This window comes from Clavelina lepadiformis, chromosome 1 (assembly GCF_947623445.1).
Source record: "Clavelina lepadiformis chromosome 1, kaClaLepa1.1, whole genome shotgun sequence".
NCBI classification, from domain to species: domain Eukaryota; kingdom Metazoa; phylum Chordata; class Ascidiacea; order Aplousobranchia; family Clavelinidae; genus Clavelina; species Clavelina lepadiformis.
Window position 1 is genome coordinate 27,578,276 of NC_135240.1, and position 21,007 is coordinate 27,599,282.

Here is a 21,007-nt window from a genome sequence, read left to right on the forward strand (position 1 = left end):
GGTTTCACCAATGGGGACTTCCCCTTTTCTGATCTGTTAAACTGGTTAGACACGGCAACACTTAAAACAGCCGTTTATCATATACGCCTCGATGACATCAAACAGGTTACTCACAATGTCGGTGGCAGGTTTTTGCGATTCTTAACTTTATGAGTTCGTTCGTCCACTTGTAAGAACTAGAATCAAACGCAAGAATTCTGTGCAGAAAACTTCCTGCAGTATGTAGTTCTTTGGTGACACCTAGCGGCAGAAAAGCTTTCGGATAAAAAGCATTTTTTTAAGAAATAGCTCCTTCACGAGAAAATTGGTTAACAGCATGTAAAAGAGGCGTAGTTAAGAAAATGTAATTTTATGTTTTCGCTGAAACATACATCACAACAAAAGGAACATAATTTTTTTTCGACTTTCAACTTATTCCTGGGTACGCAGCACAGACAAACACTTCGCGAAAATGCATTCGAAAACACAGCACAGACAATTATCTGAATGAAAATGATCGTTGGAGTTTGACATTGAAGTCGGACGTGGGTTTCAGTTGGTTGAGTATTTTTTAAAAGACGTTCAGAGTGGAGCGAATACCAGACAAAGGAACAGTGTCACGCAATTGTCAGAAATGCTTTTCTTCATATGGTGATATCTACTAAAGAAAAAAGATAACAGAAGTTTAACTGTTCTTAACTCGGAATCATCCTTCATTGCTGACGTAAGCGATTGCGCAAAATATTTATCAAAAAAAAACAAACAGGATTTTACAATGCGGTTCGCGAGAAGTTTCATGAAACCTCAAAATGACTTACACGAAACTGGTGTTTCTTGTTGTTCAAGCCATAAAAGCAACCGACAGATGATTTAACTTTTATCTCTTGAGCCCCATATTACGTCATAGTTCCCATAACTATAGCTTTTAAGTGTTTGTGAGGAATTCTTAAGCCGCGCTCAACTTACGTCATCCTTACGATAATTTTAAAGGAACAACAGTTGGGAGAAATAAAACTTGTAAATGTGTTTTTTGCAACATGTACGTAATGAATTCGAGGCAGATTCATTTTTCTTTAAATATAATACCGCGAACATTCAAGTTTCTTATCTGAACAAGTCACCATAACTGTGCTAAATACTTTATCAAAACTATATAGATCAGCAACACAAAAATGATTATTCTACGTAATACGAAAACTACAGTAACCTGTTTTAAATGTAACACAGTTCGTCGTCGAATTACCGATTGGCAATAACAAAGCTTTCAAGCGTCACAATTAACATTCACTACCACCCGCGCAATGGCGCTGAGGGGTTTGTCCACAAACACGTTGACCGTCTACAAAAAAGTAGCTGCAAGTAAGTACAATTTCCCAGTGAATTTGTTTTAAACATGTAGTGGTTAAGCAGTTATTGGCAAGAATATGACGTAACTTGGGCGCTAATTATGACATCGTAGCCTACGTGCTGAAAATTATGACAGCACAATGTAAAACCAAGGTGCATAACGTTGGTGTTTGGATCAAGTATGAACAGAATATTGCGTAGGCGATGAAAACATAGATGTAGTTAAAGTCCATAACATGAATGGCTTGCTTTACGCCGAACTTAGCTTGCAATGTATTTACTTTGGTGAAATTATACTGTAAATACAGTCCACTGAGTTCAGTGTTACTGCTACAGTGTTGTCTAGTCTAGACAAGAGTCTAGTTCAGCAGGTAAGATTAACAGCGCTTAAGACAGGAATAGCGATAGGCTACTGCCGTAAACACAGTATATGTACTGTCAACTGTGGCATTTCTTTGATGTCAACAACTATTAAATAAGTGTGTTTGAATAAGTAATCGCCTACTTGTATTTCAACCAAATAGCTTAGCCACAATATTATCACTACCATACTTGATTCAAGCACCAGCTATCAATTGCTTTCCCCGTGTGATGTCATAATCTCCTATACTTCCTATAACAAGCAACAACTGCTTTTAAACTTACTGCTTTTCTGCAACTTTTATCGACAACTATTCTTTGATCTAAGGTCAGGTTGGTTTTAGAGTTAGACTAGCCCCTGATTCTAACACAAAAGTCAATGCATAGGCTCTAATAAAACAAATACGCTCCATACAGTGACTTTAAGTTTGTGTTTCAGCTGGGAAAACCCTTTTGCAGTAAATATAATCGAACTCTACGCAACTTCTGCCTTCTCGTTATCTCAACATACGAGACAATGAAAACAAACACCAACGCTAGGCAACGATAGATATATCAAGACAATGTGCAATGAAAGGGAACGAGCATTGAGGTAACAAATGCAAGCAGCTTATGATTGCAAGTCTTTGAAGTCCCTTTCAACTGTTTCAACACTTGACTTCGTGATTTAACTTTACGTACATTTTTCAGCAAAAGATTTTCCTTGCGGCAAACACGTAAGTCGGAAATTATCAGCTGTGAAAAAAATAGAAAAAATGGCGCCAAATAGTTCAGAGCGAGAGGAATTGGCGCCAATTCACTTTGGCTAGCACGAGGCAGCGAACTACTGGTGAGGTTTGGATGAATCGTTCACATGGAAGCGACCTAACTGTGGTTTCTGATGGTCGCTCTATCAACCAAAACAGAGATCCGCCCGGGCAAAGAAGTGTTTATATTCCACCAGGTTCATATAGCTTCTGTTGCACCTAGTTGGTATTAGTAGGATGCTGGTTTTTAATGAACATGCTAATTGCTTGAAACTTAGGCCAACCAGAACGCGAGACTTACAGACTGTCAACTTTTAAAGACTTCCCGAGCAATGTCCCGGTTGATGTTAGAAGGTTGGCATCGAGAGGATTCTACTTCACAGGTTACAAAGATCGAGTCAAATGCTTCAGGTCGGAAACTACGCACAAACGCATGCTTTCTGTACATAGACATCAAAAGTCAATTTATAAGATTTTGATTGCTAACCTTATAGTTGCGGTCAATGTTTACAAGACTGGACAGTTGATGACAATCCCGGGTCAGATGATTGGCATAGATCCGATTGTGAATTGATAAGGGGAACCGACACAACGAACGTTCCATTACGTAAGTTTTTTTGAAGTTATATTGAAAGTGGATGACTCTGCTTTCACTTCAGCAGGCTTTTACTTTCACTTTTGGGAATTTTACCGTAGGTGAAAGTTGTTTTCCACCAATATTAAGCTACATAGTAATAAGTACTTTTGAGAGGAACAAACGGATCCTATCGTTCGTTTGATACATAAATCTAGAATTAGTGTATAAACGACGCCGGTGTCAACATAAATAATGAACTGTTTCTTTTGACGAAACAACGCGTTGGACAGTTGTCGTTAAAAAGATAACACAAGACAAATTTCAAAAAATCACATAATCGTCTTTTTCTTACTATTCAACACAACGGGAAGGCGAACAAATGAACACAATCAACTTTCGTAAACCGTAACTGTGTCAAAACTTTTGTTTTCTAGAATCTTTCCTACACAGACTGGGTTTAGGAGTTAACCCTCAAACTCAACCTTCCACGTCACAAAGATGGAACACAACGAATACAGTCACATCATCAGCAGAAGTAAACACATTGGCAAGGGCGTCTAGCGATACCACTGTTACTTCACAACCAGTAACCTCCCACACTTCTAACATAGGACTTACAACAACTGAATTCAACTCGAATGTAACAATTCAAGCAAACGTCACCATAACAACGAGTTCTCAATCAGCATCTTTTACCAGTTTACCGAGATCTACATCGCCACCTAGCGTAATTGCTGCAACCAGAGCAAACCAAGTTTCACATAGAAATGTAGGCATCTTACAAGCCAACATGAACTTGTTTCCGTGTTCGAATCCGGTGAATCCCCATATGAGGAGCGAGGAATCTCGTCTTCAAACTTTCCTGGATCACTCCTCATCGTGGCCTGCTCATAGGATCCGGGCAACTCCCAGACAGATTTCAAACGCAGGAATGTATTACTTGGGTGAGTTGGTTTGAAGCAGTAGAAAATACTACAATTACGAATCAATTTTTAAGCCTGCTTAAAGGCCAAAATCAGTAACTCCATCCTCCTTTAAAAATACCATGTCCAGGTGTAAGAGATCGAGTAAAATGTTGGTATTGCAACGGAGGATTACAAAATTGGGAGAGAGATGACGATCCATGGGAAGAGCACGCCAAATGGTTTCCACTGTAAGTAGACATTGGTGAGTTTAAAATTCAAAAATTTCCTTTAAAACTGACCGAAACCCCACACTTTCAGGTATTTTTCTGTCACTGGAAACATCTTGCGATTGTTTTTTTTTTTTTTTTACGTCCAGGTGTGAATTTACTCTTCAGCAAAGAGGTCCAGATTTTGTTCATTCGATGGTTTCGCGCTTCCCAAATCTGAGAAGACCGATCCTCCGGAATCCAGCCAATCCGCTCCCGCTTAGAAGATCCAATCAGGAGTAATTGATTGACTAACCACAGTTGTTCCTTGTTTGTTAACTTATCAACCTATCAAAAATTAATCATTGGGGTAAATATTCGTGCTGTCTTTCATAGAAATATAAGAGGTCCGGAGATCATTGATCCAAGAGAAGAGGTAAGAAATCTAGAGAGAAAAATTGATGAGGAGATGTCTTCATCTGAGTTGGTGGAGCAGGCAAAGTTGATGGGGTTCGATGAACGAATGATAAGAGCTGTATTTAAAAGGTAAATGTCTTTGCCGTTTGAAAAGACGTTCTAATTAATCATTCCGATATGTGTTAAACATTTTCCACTTTCCTTACTGAGTTTTGAGATATCTTTATACACTTTACCTTAATAGAAAATACGAAGCCACTGGCAATGGGTTTTCAAGGTTTGAAACTCTTGTTGAATCCATTCTTGCGATTGAGGAAGAATCTGTTTCCAACAGATCTGAAGAAGGAAGATCAACGTCCGCAACAGCTCAAGCGACTCCGTCAACATCAACCAGCAATCTATCTACAACATCCGGACTTCAAGAGATTCGTCGTTTACAGGAGGAAAGAATGTGTAAAGTTTGTGGCAATGAACAAGCGAGTGTTGTGCTTATTCCATGCGGACATATTGCTTGTTGTGTTGGTTGCGCTGAAAATGCATCGACTTGTCCCATTTGTCGTTTGCGGGTTCGCGAAAAAGTCCGATCGTTTATTGTGTAATAAATGGATCACTTTAAGCTAGCGAACTCAGCGGATAATGTAAAGCTGCTAACACATACCACATATAGCGTGAGAAAATAGCCCATAAAATTCATGTTTCCGTTTATACAAGCAACGGCATAGGTTTCGAGAGACATAAACCTCATAACATATCCGTTCACATACAGACCTGCTTGTGTGGGAAATGGTGGAAAGGTCCTATTAATAGTGCTTTATAGAGCCAGTTTCATTAAATGACGATTTCAAAATATTTTTGTTTAACACCGATTCAGGAACAACCATACATACAATAGGGGTAAATATGTAATATGGCGGTAAATATAATCGCTTGTGTACAAATCACTCACATGTTCATATGATTATCAATCACCACACGATAAGCTGGTTACAACCCTGCAGCGATAAACGTAAAATTACCGCTGGGACAATTAATATGTATGATAACAAAGACAACTTCAAAGTTAAATTTGGCATGTTAATTTTATTTTCCCCGGTTGGTGGAATATTATTGTTTCACTTAAGCAAATACTTTTAGCTGTATTGGTTGATTGCTAATAAGCCGCAGTTAACTAGTTGAAGGCTGCGTTGTGCTAAAGGTAGTCAACAATGGAGGTCAGTGAACTCATTTTCGGTGACGTCATTCCTTGTACTTCGTCTGGAATTGTTTGGCTTATTGGAGCAAACATGTGTTTCTCCAAATTATTTCAGAGAATTCTGCATCCTGTTACGTCTGAAACCTAATACAGTGTCGGTCTGGATACAAAGTATTGTACATTCATCTTTCTAACTTAAAAATCTAAGTACACTGAATATAAACTGTACATGTTTATATTTATTTATTTATATTGTTTCATAAATGTGTAAGCAGAAATAATTATGTTCAATCGCGCACATGTAGTGATTATGTGTAGCATGACTGGAGTCCGAAAAACATTTTACCTGACGATCGCCAGCTGCAAGCTGATACGTTCAAATTCAAAGCAAAGTGTGTCTTATTTCAAGGCAACACAAAGCGGGGAGAATCACCCAAAGTGATAACCAAGTTCAGATTATACGTCACATGTGAAATATGGCCGGTGAGAATTTGTTTCTATCAATCATTCATGTTGTCTGAAATGTGAGTTCATTGTGATCTGAAGTTCAGTTTGAAACGTGACCTCGAAGCCACCAAACGACAATTAAAAAAAAACTTTCCCGTGAGACTTTTTTTAGCCTTCCTCGTGATGGTTTGTGATCCTATCAGATGGGAATTCCCATTTCATTCCTTGGAATTTCATATCTAATCATATCCTACTTTTCATGGAATGCTATGTCATATCTTATCATGTCATATGACGTCGCTGTATGAAATACGCAGATGTCTATGGTGTTGTAGGATGAGTAGCTGATGGTAGCACACCTCGGGTACAGTACATCACATATAAAACAATTCATAGTTTACAAATTCATGGTTCAAATGCGAGTAGCTTTCAATACTGTAATAATCTTTTTATGTCACTCAGTTCTACACAAGATTGGTAAAAGCTTCTAAGACATTTTATTTCAAGACCTACTACTTTTAAGCGTGTTCACTACAAAAATTCCATATACGGCTTCACAGGGGTTTGGAAACAACGAACGCAAATACAACATCTTACACTAAGCACATGTATACCGTTACATCCTGACCAAACACGCCAATGACAGAAAGTTTCACTTCTGCTACAATTGTTTGGCAAAGTTATTTATATGGAGGACTTAGTATGTAAAGCATCGCCTTTCATAGTCCTTGTGGCCACTTTCTCACGACCGATGCTTCCGCTTTCCTCATTCCTGACACATACTTTCGGCCTTGAGTTGTGTTGCAATGATGGCATTGACTTTGATATTGACCTCCAGTGACATATTTACAACCGCCTTAGTAAGGGTGGGGGCAAATATTTTGCGCTTTTACGCTTCATAAACAATTGAAAACTGGAACATCCCATGCTGTGTTCCATAATAATATAATCAGCTCATTATCTTTTTAACTGTACGGTTATTTCGTTATAACGATGCTGTCGGGAGTTTTCGTAGTAGGTCATGTTACAAAGGTTAAAGCCGATAACGATTTGCAAATCGTAAAGATAATGAGTCGCAAAGAGAAAGAGACATAAAGACATTAAAAAATGGAGGACCTTTTTTGTTGAATTTGCTATGTTCAATGGCTTATCTTTTCGTGATGTCTCCTCGGTCTGAAACTTTACAAACGCTTAGTGATAATGACTTATGGAACGGAATGGAGTGCTACCATATGTATTAATTTTGTCATAATCAGCTACATGTACGGCAACGTGGTTTTTCAAATTCTGAAGCTGTTGATCTGCTTCATAGACTCCAAGGTTTTGCTCTTTTCTTTGGGTGTTTTCATGCAGCACATGGATGTGTGTGCAATGCAAGACACCGCTACAACCTGCTCCAAACCCGTTTGTGCTCAAACAGACTTGCACGCAATGAAGGAACAATACAATGAGAACAATGCAAGTAGCTCTGTAGTTTTAACTATGAAAAACAAAGGCAAAAACAAAGCAAGGTTCTGCTTAAAATTGTTCTTTTCATTTCACCGACTTTAAATGGTTTAGAAGACGAAATTTTCTGAAAACCACCGAATCAAAGGATTCAATGAAACATGTATTCAAATTAATGGCAACGTTCATAGGAATCGTTTGCTCTCGAATTGAATGCAAATCAGAAAACGTATATGCAAATGAAATGCAAATAAGGACCATCAAGCAAATAAAATAAGAACAAGGAAGACAGGGGTTTTCAGAAGTAACGACACTACAAGTTTCGAAAGCCGTTTAATGTTTTTAAATTTAGATCTTTAAAATTACGACATGTTTGTCAAATATTTCACCACCACGAAAAAACACTTGTCGCAATTATTGCTGCAAATATTTGTATTGCCATGATAACAAGTATGTGCCACAATCGACAAGAATTGCCTGGAGTGACGTCAATGATCTGTGATAGAATTACGGAGTTGCAATGAAGTGTTTAAGTTTTATTTGATCATGTGAACCATCCCGCATTCTAAGCCGGTCAAGCAGAAGCTTGCGTGACACCGATAAGAATTTGGAAGAAAATGAAGCGTTGGAAACCTTTGGTTATTAACCGAGGAAATGCAACAAAACCATAAACAACCAAACTGTACCGAACTTAGACGCTTTACCGAAAATGATCAGAGCTAATTCAAAAACCACTTTAGTTAATATTAAAGAGCATAATTAATTGAATGAATTGGTGAACGAGATTTCAATCTTGCAGTTGTTAGGAATTGGATAGTTGGGCATTAACTTAATAATTCCGGTTCGCCTGTAGTGCTGTACACTGTTGTAGGCTACTGTATCCCATTGCATGAATATGCTCATTGCTCTATGCTACACGTCTCACAAAGACAATCGGGCATCGTTTATCATATAGCGGGTGTGTTAATCAATTAGTTTTTCAATGAAAGCCTTTGATAAGGAATGTGATTTAGGATTTGGATGTGTCCATTAAAGAGAGTCAGCATTGGTGAATGAACTCTAATTTGGTGGCATCAAGTTTTTGTTAATTAACGACCCATTTCTTGTAAAAATTTTGCTTGGAAGGATTAAATAAAATGTGAGGCTTAAATTCCAGAAAGTGGCTTATTAAAAAAATAAACAAAAAAAAACTTTACAAATCATGAAAATGTTCCTTTTCGGGCGGCCTTGCATCTGAGGAACCAACTCTAGCGTCCTCTCCATGTCGCGGTCGATCATCAACCACCATCTTAACCACAGATCTTCCTCACGTTTTCTAGGACACAGCAGATGCGACGCAGCACTGTATGCTTCGCAAGAACGAAACCGCTATCTTATTATTATTAATATTAATATAAATATTAATAAATTTATTGATCTGACGGCTGGCTACCGATAGTGATAAAATCAGCAGATAAAGCGAGGAAGCCACGGTATTGTTGGTGAACAGCCACTTGACAAACCACGTTTCACGTGTCGTGTTAGTCAAGCGTTTCAAGAGTGAAAGATGTTTATGTCAGACTCGCAGCAACAGTTGAATGTTTTTTAACAAAAATACCTTTTTGTGCACTTGTATGAATTTTCACATTGTGTTCGTTGTCATAGCAATAGTTGTCATGGGATGGGATAAATTCCAATTTCAACAAGACATGACTAAATTAACACACGGTCCTTTCAACAATGGTTGGAGTTGTTAAAATGAGACAGCGGCATGGAAATTATTATTTAAAATTTAGGTCATTTCTCACTAAGCTGAGCACGTGGTAGTTTTCATATTGAAATGCTTTGAACGTTGTTAAGACACCAAGATCCATTTAAGAAAATCACACATAATTACATCATTATATAGAATTATACTAAATAATGGCCCATAAATCGTCATTTCCCAACATTATATTCATTTCAAACTTGTTAAAAGGAATTTTGTTCCAGCCTTATTTACACCGTGGTGACGTTCCCCCATTTCATCGTAATATTTCGCAAGCTTGCTTGGAACTTAATCTCGTAAATCGTTCCTTCCATCCTCCCTTAATCGCGAAAACTTGATGTCGATAATCGGTAATTTCCGTGCGGTCGTTTCCTCTTTCTCAAATATGAAACCAGTCGCGACCTCAGGGGATAGAAGATTGCGGAAAATTCAGTCTACGCTTATAACGTTGTGCAGAAGCGTAAAACATCAATATCGTCCATTCTCGTATTGATAACCTTATCCTTGAAGATAAAATATATCTTTGAAGACAAGCGCACAATTTATGGTCTACGTTTGTGACGGATATGGCGTGACGTTACAAGCTTTTGGCTGCTTGCAAATAAAGAAGCAGATTGCAAATTGTTTATTTTATCTTACTGCACATTACGTCGCCGAATCGTCCGTAGGTTGAATCGTCCAACTACCAACCAAAGGCAATTTTTGGTCAGGATCACATATATCTACTTTTCAAAAGGCTTGGTTATGGTTTGCGTACAATGCTAAAATTCGTTCATGCAGCCCAAAACTGTATCACCCAGCGGAAAATGTCCCTAAAGTATTTTAAATGGTTGCTATCTACAGTGCTTAGTTCGCATGACGTCATTGCTATTTTTATCCGCTGAAATAGTCACTCGGTTAAAATTTTGTAATTTTATAAATTATTTAGCAAATAAGTGACAGGCAGTACTTGTTATCGCAAATGCTCATTAAACTAAAATAAACAAGGCTACAACGAACCTGCCAGGTGTTCATAACTTATTGTTAACTTGTTAACTTATTAACTTGGACCAACCACATCGCCGACCCTGCAAGTTAATTATTAAAATACTTAGTTTCTACAACCGCTTTACTATAGTTGAAAGCAAATGGTTCCATTAAACCTTATTTTATGCTTTGAAGACAGTTTTGTTCCGTTGCAATTAACTGTTGGCTCCCCGCAAAATAATTTGTTCTGCACCTCCCGTGAACGGTCATTATTTTGTAGTTCTCATTCTGTAAAATATGATTCGTTCCGTGGTCGGTCAATTTAACCCACAAACGTCATTTAGGTCCTATACTGGGTTCAATCGCACCGAATCCAATTTACCTGCGCTTTCATCTGATCTTCGGTATTTCCCACCACACCCACAAGGTGATCAGTGACACCATCATAACTTTAGAAGGCAGGTTCGAATTTCTTTTCAAAAAACTGGTCGGCGAAAAATAAAAAACCTCCAGTAATTGAAAAAGTGGTGACACGACCGTTCAATTAGTTTGGAAAAAATCAAATCGGTTTAGTCTTAATTAAATCTCGGCGCCACGACAACATTTAGTGGAAGAAAAGTCAAGGACTTGACCAAAAACTCACCACGTGGTGCTGGATTTTACAGCATTGATTTAATCACGTTCGATTCGCTTACCTCGTGTGTTATGACGTGTTCGAGAAAAGCTCGAATGAAATAACGCAACAAAGTCAGTTCAAAAACAACATGACGCATTTGTCCGCACCGCATTGACGCAATTCAGCATCATACGATCATCGATGATCCTGGACGATGAGTAAACTGGGGTGGATGATGTATTGTAAGACGACTCATGAGTCAAAATCTACCCCCACAAGATGATGTCATAAAGCTCGGGTTGTATTGTTATTTTAAAAGCAAACGATTTTAATTGAGTATCTCTAACTGTGAAAACTCAATTAGCTGTTGTGTCACATCAAGACACTTTTATGACGTCATCACTTTTTTGTCATCAGTAATTCACTAAACCATCGATCCCACCATGTAAGAGCAGCTTGATATTATGATGTCATAAGCTTTCGTACAAAAGTAGGCTAAGTAAATACGTCATAGATCGTCATTAGAGCGCAAACAACGATACACAAATATCCTTTATTCAAGATTAAAACTTTGACACTTTTTCGACAAATTTTCACGAAATTGGAAGAAATATGTAGATTTTAGTGCATAAAAGATTGTGAGGTGACGCGATGCAAGTTGTCCGTTGTTAGGACTAAAGAGTGTGTTTGTTTTAGGGTTAAGTTATTGCTGACAGGTATACGCGCTTGCTGCTTGGCGACATATATAAGCTACCATGTTGGCACTTGGCAGCCGCATATACTGTATTTTCAAAACACTATCTTTTCCTGTCCTTCATTGAAACCATTTTGATAGAAACTGCTGTTTCAATGTGTTTGCTGATCACGAACCTGACGTATGTGCCGAAGAATTGTAAAAATAATCTGCAGACGCGAGGTCTTTAAAAATTTTTAAAATGGGTCATTTAATAAATTTGATTTGTTCACTAATATTATAAGCCCCCGCCAAAGCCCCACGTGGCGCTACACTAAGCTTCGTTTCCCCATTAACTTTATACACTATCGCCCCATAGCGGTAAACGTTCAGATATGTACTGTACCATTTAATTGTACAGATGTTATACACATGTTCCTGCTCATCTAGTGTCAACGTCAAACCGGAATATTTCAAATTGTTCATGAAAATTAATAAACACAAAAACACGGATTATTTTAACTTCAGACGCACTTGTTGCGTTTCCAGACTTTTTAGTTTCAGGTATATTTATATATCATAGCTGCCTGTAACAATTTTATAGACATACAGTAGGTTATGATTTTGGTTAGTTCAATCTTAAAGACGACTTAAAAAATGCCGCCAGCCACCGAAACGACTTACTGACTAAAAGGTTGTTTAACTTATAATGTAAAAAGTTTTTCTTCAACCTCCAGTCTACTGGTAAGATAGTAATAAGTGAACATTAACTTAGACGGGTCCTGTTAAGCATTGACTGCTATTTTCTGAGAAAGAATGAGCGCCAAAAGCCAATAAAATGGATTTCGCATTCACTTTTAGCATTTCAGTTCTATTTATTTGAAGCATATATAGGCTGTCGGGATGTTATTGGAATGGTGTGAATAATGTATTGTTCCTGCTATGTACGGTCAACAATGGGAAGAAAAACTCACAAAAAGCTATTGTTCCTTCTGAGTTTTGTTATTGAACAGGAAATTCTTGCGAATTGTTTCCCCAATGGGTCACGTATGGGCTTGGTTATATTTAATATTCGGCGAAATGTGACCTTGTATTGTTTTATAGCTACTTTCACACACCCAGTATATCCGATTGTACGCAATGTGGCAACTCTAAATCTGGGCATTTTTGACATAATCTAAGAGCTTCGTGTCAAGTCAGTTCCAGTTGGAATACCGCGTGACGTCATATGTTAATATATTTGCAAATAAGAATAACTAAAGAACCAAAGTACCAAACAGATAACCGGAGCTCTGAATGTTGGTTTCGCAAGATTTGTTGGTATAGATGGTGCAATGCTTTTATAAATGCTCAAAAGACGACAGCAGCGAAACTTGGAATTATAAGATCATGTGATTAGAAAAATACTTTGGGACTTCCCCAAAAGTGTTAAAGATCACTTTAAAAACCGACCAAGTGTTCCTTGTATTGTTTTCAAGCTTGCTTATTTTATATTTGAATATTTTATCAAAATCTGCGACATCGACATTTTTGAGTAATGTGGCTAATAGCTTGATACACACATTTGCCAGAAAAGAATTTGTTTTGGCGTTTGTACAAACAATGTGAAGTAAGGAACGAAATGGACAAAATACTTTGGAGCAAGTTTGTGGCAGTCGTTTCAATTCTCTCTACTTTATTAGAAACATTTACAATTTTCGTTTTGTTCTTAATTCCAAACCATAAGTTCCTCCATGCAACTCCGACATACTATGCAACACATTGTCTTAACAAAGCTATAATGATCGAGTTTAGAAAATTCTTCTTTAAGCCAAAGATCCAACAAATGATGAAAATTTCTGAAATATTTTTAAGGTTGACAACATGTTTTTTTCAGTACTATTTCAATATTGCTATTTTAAGCCAAAAATTTCGCGTGAAAACTGAAACATTTTTTGTATTTTCGGTTTTTGTTTCGGTGAGATTGCGCGCTACGGCGTTTATGCAATCCGAAAATTATTATCGGATGATGTCATGAGGACCTCAGTATAAAGTTTCCTCTGCAAGTTGATGTTTCACCCTTCTTCTTAGAGTTGTTTAGAGACCGCTTTTATTCTTTAGATTTTCTGAATGGGTTTGCAAAGTTAATCTCAAACGCACCTTCAACGATACAGTAAAGTCGCCAACAAACCTAATCGTATATTTGCGCAAGGGTTAATCACCAGGGGAATGTTCATTCAACCGCCATATTCGCCACTGTACACATTTCGCCGCCATATTCGCCGCCACAAAGATCAGGCGCGGCGGCGAATAATCTCTCGACAACGTCGTTTGAGGAAGAACCATGACATAACTAACAACTGCAAAAAAATAAACCAAAACTATTTCAGTACCATAAAAAGTATAAGCTGTTAGGTATAAACTACAACGGTAAGAAGTCGAAGTTATTAAACGGTATTAAACGATCGCATGGTCATATATGGAATCAATAAACTAAATATAAGAATATTTCTAGTTGTTATCTAAATCTTATACGTGTTAGTTTTTTAATATTAACCACTAATTGCTTAGTTGTGACCTTCTATGCAACCCCTGCAAAATGTGTACGTCTACAACATGCAGCAGACGGAAAGTTAATGTAGTTATTTGTAGACTTTTGTCAGGTCTAATCTTGCGGTTAGTATTGTGCATAAACTTTATAAATTAATACATTTTATTATCAATGGTCCGACATATTGATAATAGCAATGAGAAGAAAGAAATTTCTGACTGATGAGAACCTAGTTGCACACTAACTTTGCAGTGTGTCGAAATGTTCCCTCGACTTTTAAGTCAGAATTCCCCAGCAAAAACTTGTCAACTATCATGACGTGTAATAAATTGTTCAAATTTAAACAAATGTTTTAGCTCCCAGCTATTCACCACACATCAAAGAAACCGCGCAGATATAACTCTAAAAGTTTAGGCTTTTTGAAATGCTCATGTCAAGTCAAATACCGTTCAGTTTAACATATAAAAAGTGATGCCGGCTAATATATATATAGGCATATGTCGTTTATAACTTAACGTTTTAACAACCATATTTACCTACTTTTATTAGTTTTCGCAAGAGAGCAAATTTCAATTTCAAACATCGCAAACATTCCCTGACTCATTCATTATTTGACCTACGTTAATCTTGAATAATTATTACCGTGGACTGAAAGGTTACCTTGGAAAATTACTCCGTTGCGCTACCAAGTGGTCACTTTACAGTGTAAATATAAAAGTCAGAATGAGCAGCAGCTACCTGCCCACTTTCAATCTTTACGACTGTTAAGAAGAAAAAGTGCGGTAACGGCGAAAGTAAAAAGTGAAATTAAAAAATTACTGAAATTGAAATTTAATTGATAAAATTGCTATTCTCTGTGTTACTAAACTATTTTCGCCACAGAGCGGCGGAAATGATTTTATACGTTTAATTGTTGTTGTGTTGAACATTTTGCTTTTAATGTCACTGATGAAATCAATAAAGACACCTCCACATAGAAAAATAATTAAAATTTTAGAAACACAATCGAGCACCTTTTTAGTTATGCATTTTGCAAATTATCTCAAAACCTCTGCGCGATCATAAAGTGCAAAACGTAGCTAATACAAAATTTATAAATAACTGATTCATACTAAATAACGCGAAGGGAAGCGATCGCATTTTTCAGCGTTACTTATGACAAAGATCTTTCCATGCCTACTAGAAGAATAAATGCAACAAAAGTAAAAAGGCTATAAAGGAACTTTCAAATCTTACGATTTTCAACGGACCCAAACAAAATAATTTTTGGTATTCATGGATTACCGAATTTGCAAGGCTGATTATGTTAAAGACATAAACCACGAAATGAAAAATCGTTAAAAAGATTTATTGGCACAGTACACGACCAGCAAACATTTTACTCGAGATGTAATGACGATAAATCAATCATCTGTTAGATAGTTGGTACTAAGAGCCAGTCACCAACATTGCAAAATCGCAAAAAGTTGCTACAGGTGGCGCAATGAAGCAATATTCCGCAAATCATTCACCTTTTCCTGCATCCTTTTCCTTTTACCTGCATCGAAACAATTCAAAGCACAATAAACCTTCTAACAAAACAATCATAGCGACAGTTAATCTTTCAATGAGTTTGCTCCAAGTGGGTGTTTCCCCGGCAAGCATACCCTACGGTTTCCTCCCTCACGGTCGCAATTGCGCTGTCATCAAATCGTGAAAACCATTGTCGTCAACCAACCAATAACTAGGTCGTTTTCCTTGAACAGTTGTTGCTCTTTCGAGCATAATGCCCATTAACATCGCAACGCTGTACGTCATAACAGCGATTAGGAAATAAATTTATTGACTTTGACCAATTTCAAAACAACACACAGTGTTAAGTTTGCGAGTTCAACGGCCACGCATCGGGTAATTCCGGGTTTGCGCATCTCGCTGTTAACTTTCTTTAGTTAATTTCCTACTTGTTCGCACACTATGCTGGGTGGCTTCGTACACTGAAGGACCGAGTCGACGCGTCTTACCAAGGTTAATTTTGCCACAACACAACGTAAATACTTCATTGTTAAGATGACGTCATCGACCCTCTCTCTTGAGGGCTGTAGGTCACTAGGTGAGGTTGCCAATGTAATTATATTCACACGAGAAGATTTTCATAGCAAAACTTTTTAAAGATCTTTTAAATGATGAAAACTTGACTTCAAAATCAATATCATTGATGTGTCAATCAATGTCAATGTCAATGTCAATGTCAATGTCAATGTCAATCAATCATGCACCATTTAACATAACTATAGGTTTCACGAATACATGCCATTGCAAGCCATCCAATCTGAAACAGGGTCACGGAAATAACTCGACATAAATAGTAATTTCCCACTTAGGCATACAAACCATACTTCTTATAATATCATTCTTTTCGAAAATACTTTCATTTCTACAGTATCTCACAAGATTCAATCAATTTTACCTGCAACTTGACACGTGTTGCTGCATCTGACAACTGGCAAGACCGTAAATTGGTCACGCAGCCCATTGTTAAAAATTGTCGCTTAGGTCAGGAGGATCAGTATGCAAAAATGTTGATTTTAGCTGTTTAACGTTTTAATGAAGTTAGATTTCTAGATTAGAAGGTAGATTTAGGTTACTATGTTATTAAGTTTAGGTTAGATCGACAAGAAACTGTAAAAACATCTTTAAACGCACGATTTTTCCGGTGAAATAGCGGCTGCCTTAATTGTTTCGAAATTTTTTCGCAAGTTTATTATTATTTATTTATTCTATAATAATAATAATAACTTAATATTTATATAGCGCTATATTTCGGTAATAAAAATAGTCTCTCAAAGGGGCTTAACAAATGCGGCATGGACACGTTCTAAGATAGTTCTAAGAGCATATTACCAACGAGATCAGTAAAAACAGCGCTAATAATAATTAATTGGCTTGGATAAAAAGCTTAGGTTCCCCGAGTTGGCCTTCCTTTTTTGGTATTCCCCGAAGTTAACGTGATAAATGAAGCAAATATGTACGTACTATCTGTTTTCATTTACTTCCGTTGAATAACAAAATACTTGACCAAGACGCAAAGTAAATATTGACACAGTTTTGCAATTTGGAAGCAACATCGTGACAGGTTCAGCGGAAATTGGGGCATTTTATTACAAAATGAAGACACTTGACAATGTGCACAGTATAGAGGCCAGTGTGAAACGACTAAATGAAGTAGAAGATTATGTTAATTAAGTGGCTTAGTTTAAACGTAATTCAGAGAGAAAAGCAGCTGATTTAATTTCAACGCAACCGAATCAGAACCTTCTCTTTGGGTTAATATCAGCTATGCTTGCATAGTTACCGCAATTTATGAATGAAAGTATACACACACACTCATACATCATATCATATCATATGATCACTTTTAACACTCTTAAATAATATTTTCATGAAAACTGGAAGAAACCATTCATTTTTTTAGGATTAGTCCCATTATGTGAGCTGCCAATCTAGGACAAGTTAAATGAGTGCTTTTAAGGACTTAAGGAAGCAATTAAGGATTTCGAATACGTACGATGATTATAGCTATGACGTAAGCATACGCGTAACATGTTATCAGAACACCCCAGGTTGGGCCGTGTTCACAGGTAACCGCCATATTACAAACTTTGTCAAAACCAGGGCTGATATAAGGAAAATAACCTGGGGGACAATTTAAACCTGATCCCGTTGTATGCTCTGCTTCTATGCTTCTACTATTACTTCCAAAACTTTTGTGCGTGTCAGAAAAATCTTTACCACACCGCGACAATACTTTCCATAGAGTAGAGTCAGTAGACTATAGACCAGACGTGGGCAAACTGCGGCTCGCGAGCCACATGCGGCTCTTCGGCATGTTTTTTGTGGCTCTTCTAGTCGAATCGTAAAATTTCAATAAAATTGCAAAGACTACCAAGAGTACCGTTTATGAACGTTTCTCTCTTTTTCTTTTCCTTATTTAGGCCAGTATTGATGACAAGTTACTAATTATCCAAATTTAATGATATTTTTCGATTGAGGAATGCAGATATGGAACAATTAAACGACATAAATTATTTATGACGTCATAAGTTCTTATGACTTGGCTTGTCAGTAAAAATTAAACAACCAAAGCGGCTCTCGGGTTCAAATAGTTTGCCCACCCCTGCTATAGACTATAGAGCATATACTGTAATATGCCACCTGTGGTTCTTGTGTTGCTTCAAACAACTTTGTTCTGAATAGTGTAATGACGTAAGAAATCACGTACGAGCCAGAGTCAGCTAGCAGAGCACGTTTCTGATCAGGCAAGGAGTGCTTGTCTACAATGTCTGTGAACTTCTGATCAAACAATTATGTAAAATTGTTAACACAATTATGACATCACACGAGAGATTCGCAGTTTACCGGGAAATATACAGTAAGTTTGCAAGAAAAAGTGCTACAAGTTTCAATCTCAACAGCATATTCGCAGCAAATCCATCCAATTATTAATAAGAATGATATTGAAGAGAATACAAGACATAAGATGAATAAACACGATAAGGGATTCCTCTGTTATATGGGGACTCCCCTGTTATAAACGTTTTTAGCGAAGAATTACCAAGTCGCCAATCACTTGGCGGGGATTTACCCAGAAAAAAGTCACCGGAGCTTTGAAATAGCTACGTAATCAGCATCCACCCATTGCGCTGACTTACGTTCACCGGCGCTGCAAAGTGAAACAAAGTGATTTTAGGTTAAACTGCCATTGTTCGTAAGCAGTTCGTTTATACACTAAGCGCTGTTGTTGCGTAGATTTTGTTGATAGATAGCGTGTCTTAGCTCAGCTGGTTAGTTCATTGTTCATATGCACGAAATATTGCAGTAAAACTTGCCAAAGTCTTTCTGTTGAGATTGCGATTAGGTGAATTCCATAGTAGCACTGGTTTTAATGTACCGATTCAACCAGGTATGTAAGTGTAAGTAGTGTGACAGAAGTAACCTTCAAGAATTGCCGCATTTAAAGGCTGCAAGGTAATTAACATCGGCGTCATTATTCGTTGATCATGTGACAACTTACTCACATGATGTCGTTGTAAAATGGCGACGGTGATTGCAACTTTTACGGAGACAGTCATGCATCAGTTTAGTATAATTTACAACTTAAATTGCGATAAATTTTACAGATTATGTTTCTGCTATTTCACACGACCACCCGTCATTGCATCTGTAACGAATCTTTAATCTTTCTCTCGAAATCTTCTTCGAAGCCTGCTAGTAGTTGTAATTCGTAATTTAGCATTTCACAGTCTTAAAACCGCATCAGAAAGCTGTTCCCGCTGGAGAATATTTCCAATGACAACGTTATAAAGCGGCCGTAAACGAAAATATTTCCCACTCGTGTGAAGGCAGTTCATTTAATGACTTAAGCAACTTCGATTTAGTAATCAAGCTAAATTGACTCAGAACGTTGCAACACCGCACAGACCTTTAGCTTTGCAAAGCGACTGAGCAACAGATTTCGCGTCACAGTCGACTAATTCGGTGTTGGTTGTTTTTAAAAGCAGCAAAAACACCGACCTTAGAAACGGAGAGACGTCATAAAACTACTTGAGATGTGACAACATTTAATTAAGAACTACTGTGGTTGTGATTGAGATTCGTTGAACAACAGAAAGAAAGCGTAAAGTCAGCTCATATGCGATGGTTTCAATTTGGCCAAAATTGGTCAACTGGACTAATGTTAGGAATTGTGCTGCATCAGATGTACAACCCTTATGTACGGCGCCTTACGTCACCACAAAATATCACGAGATATGCAACCGAGTTAGAGGTTTTATTCAGTTAGAATTTGGTTAAGGTTAAAAGTATTGAACAACAGGCTCCCCACGTCCAGACCAACGCGTCGTTGTACTTTTTGTATGAACAATATTGAATGATGGCTATACAGTACTGACTGTATAGCGATTCGCCGTAACTCCGGAAAGTTCTAGAAACTTATAACAGGTGTTTGGGTGACGTCAGCGAAGTGGTGAGCGAGACCTAATCGCTACAACTCTACCGAATCAATATGTTTACCATTCTATTGTACAATATGTCATAATAGCGGTCAGTGCAATAAAGTTTGGAGTCAAATTACCAAGCCCTCTCCAGGGGAGACTTGTAGTCGGTTTACACCCACATTTTTCAGGCGTGGCCAAACCACAAATGTTCATGTTACGGAATGCACCCTGGGTTGCAACATCATTTCATACCGTACGACAGGGGTCGGCAACCTTTTTGAGCCGCGGGCCAATTTGATAAAATAAAATATACTGGCGGGCCGTAACTGCCGGGACAGCTTTTCTGAAACGCGAATATCTTACCCTTAAATCAGGGGTCGGCAACCTTTTGCTAGTCACGGGCCAAATGTCGAGCGTACAACTCTTTGGCGGGCCGGAATTTTCATTAATACTATAATTGCTAAATGCTAACACTACAGTTTGAAACTCAATAAGACACGGCGGGCCGTATTCTTGTGATAACTAATTAATATGTCTCGGGCCGGACGATTTCGCATGGCGGGCCGGATCCGGCCCGCGGGCCGTAGGTTGCCGACCCCTGCCGTACGAGGTTGTAACTGCGTTAAACGACGGCGGATAACTTTGAAATACGGGTCACACATAAAATTGCACTTTCACAGGAAGACCCGGATGGAAAATGTTTGTGACGTAATAATCCCTCAATTGAGCGATGGACCCTGAGATGGCCGTGAATCGATAGGCCTCCACTTGAACCAGAGTTGGGAAAATAAACATAAATTATAACTACGGTATAGCCTATGCAAGACAAATTCCGAATATGAATGCAAGAGTATATGTAGTTTAGCGCGTCCTACAAACTA

General features: G+C 37.7%; 1 protein-coding gene across 2 annotated transcripts; it reads left to right on the forward strand.

Moving 5' to 3' along the window:
- Window positions 1-2,466: 2,466 nt before the first annotated feature.
- Window positions 2,467-5,157, forward strand: LOC143445007 (baculoviral IAP repeat-containing protein 7-like). 2 transcript variants are annotated; one of them, XM_076943809.1, is made up of 8 exons: window positions 2,467-2,629; window positions 2,753-2,843; window positions 2,927-3,039; window positions 3,444-3,953; window positions 4,063-4,162; window positions 4,291-4,419; window positions 4,517-4,666; window positions 4,782-5,157. In XM_076943809.1, exons 1-8 carry the CDS (start codon window positions 2,527-2,529, stop codon window positions 5,134-5,136), a joined length of 1,551 nt encoding a protein of 516 aa, XP_076799924.1. In that variant the 5' UTR covers window positions 2,467-2,526; the 3' UTR covers window positions 5,137-5,157. The 2 variants fall into 2 exon arrangements, with proteins under 2 accessions (XP_076799924.1, XP_076799916.1); XM_076943801.1 differs by having other exon boundaries at window positions 2,469-2,629; window positions 2,711-2,843.
- The last annotated feature ends 15,850 nt before the right edge of the window (window positions 5,158-21,007 follow it).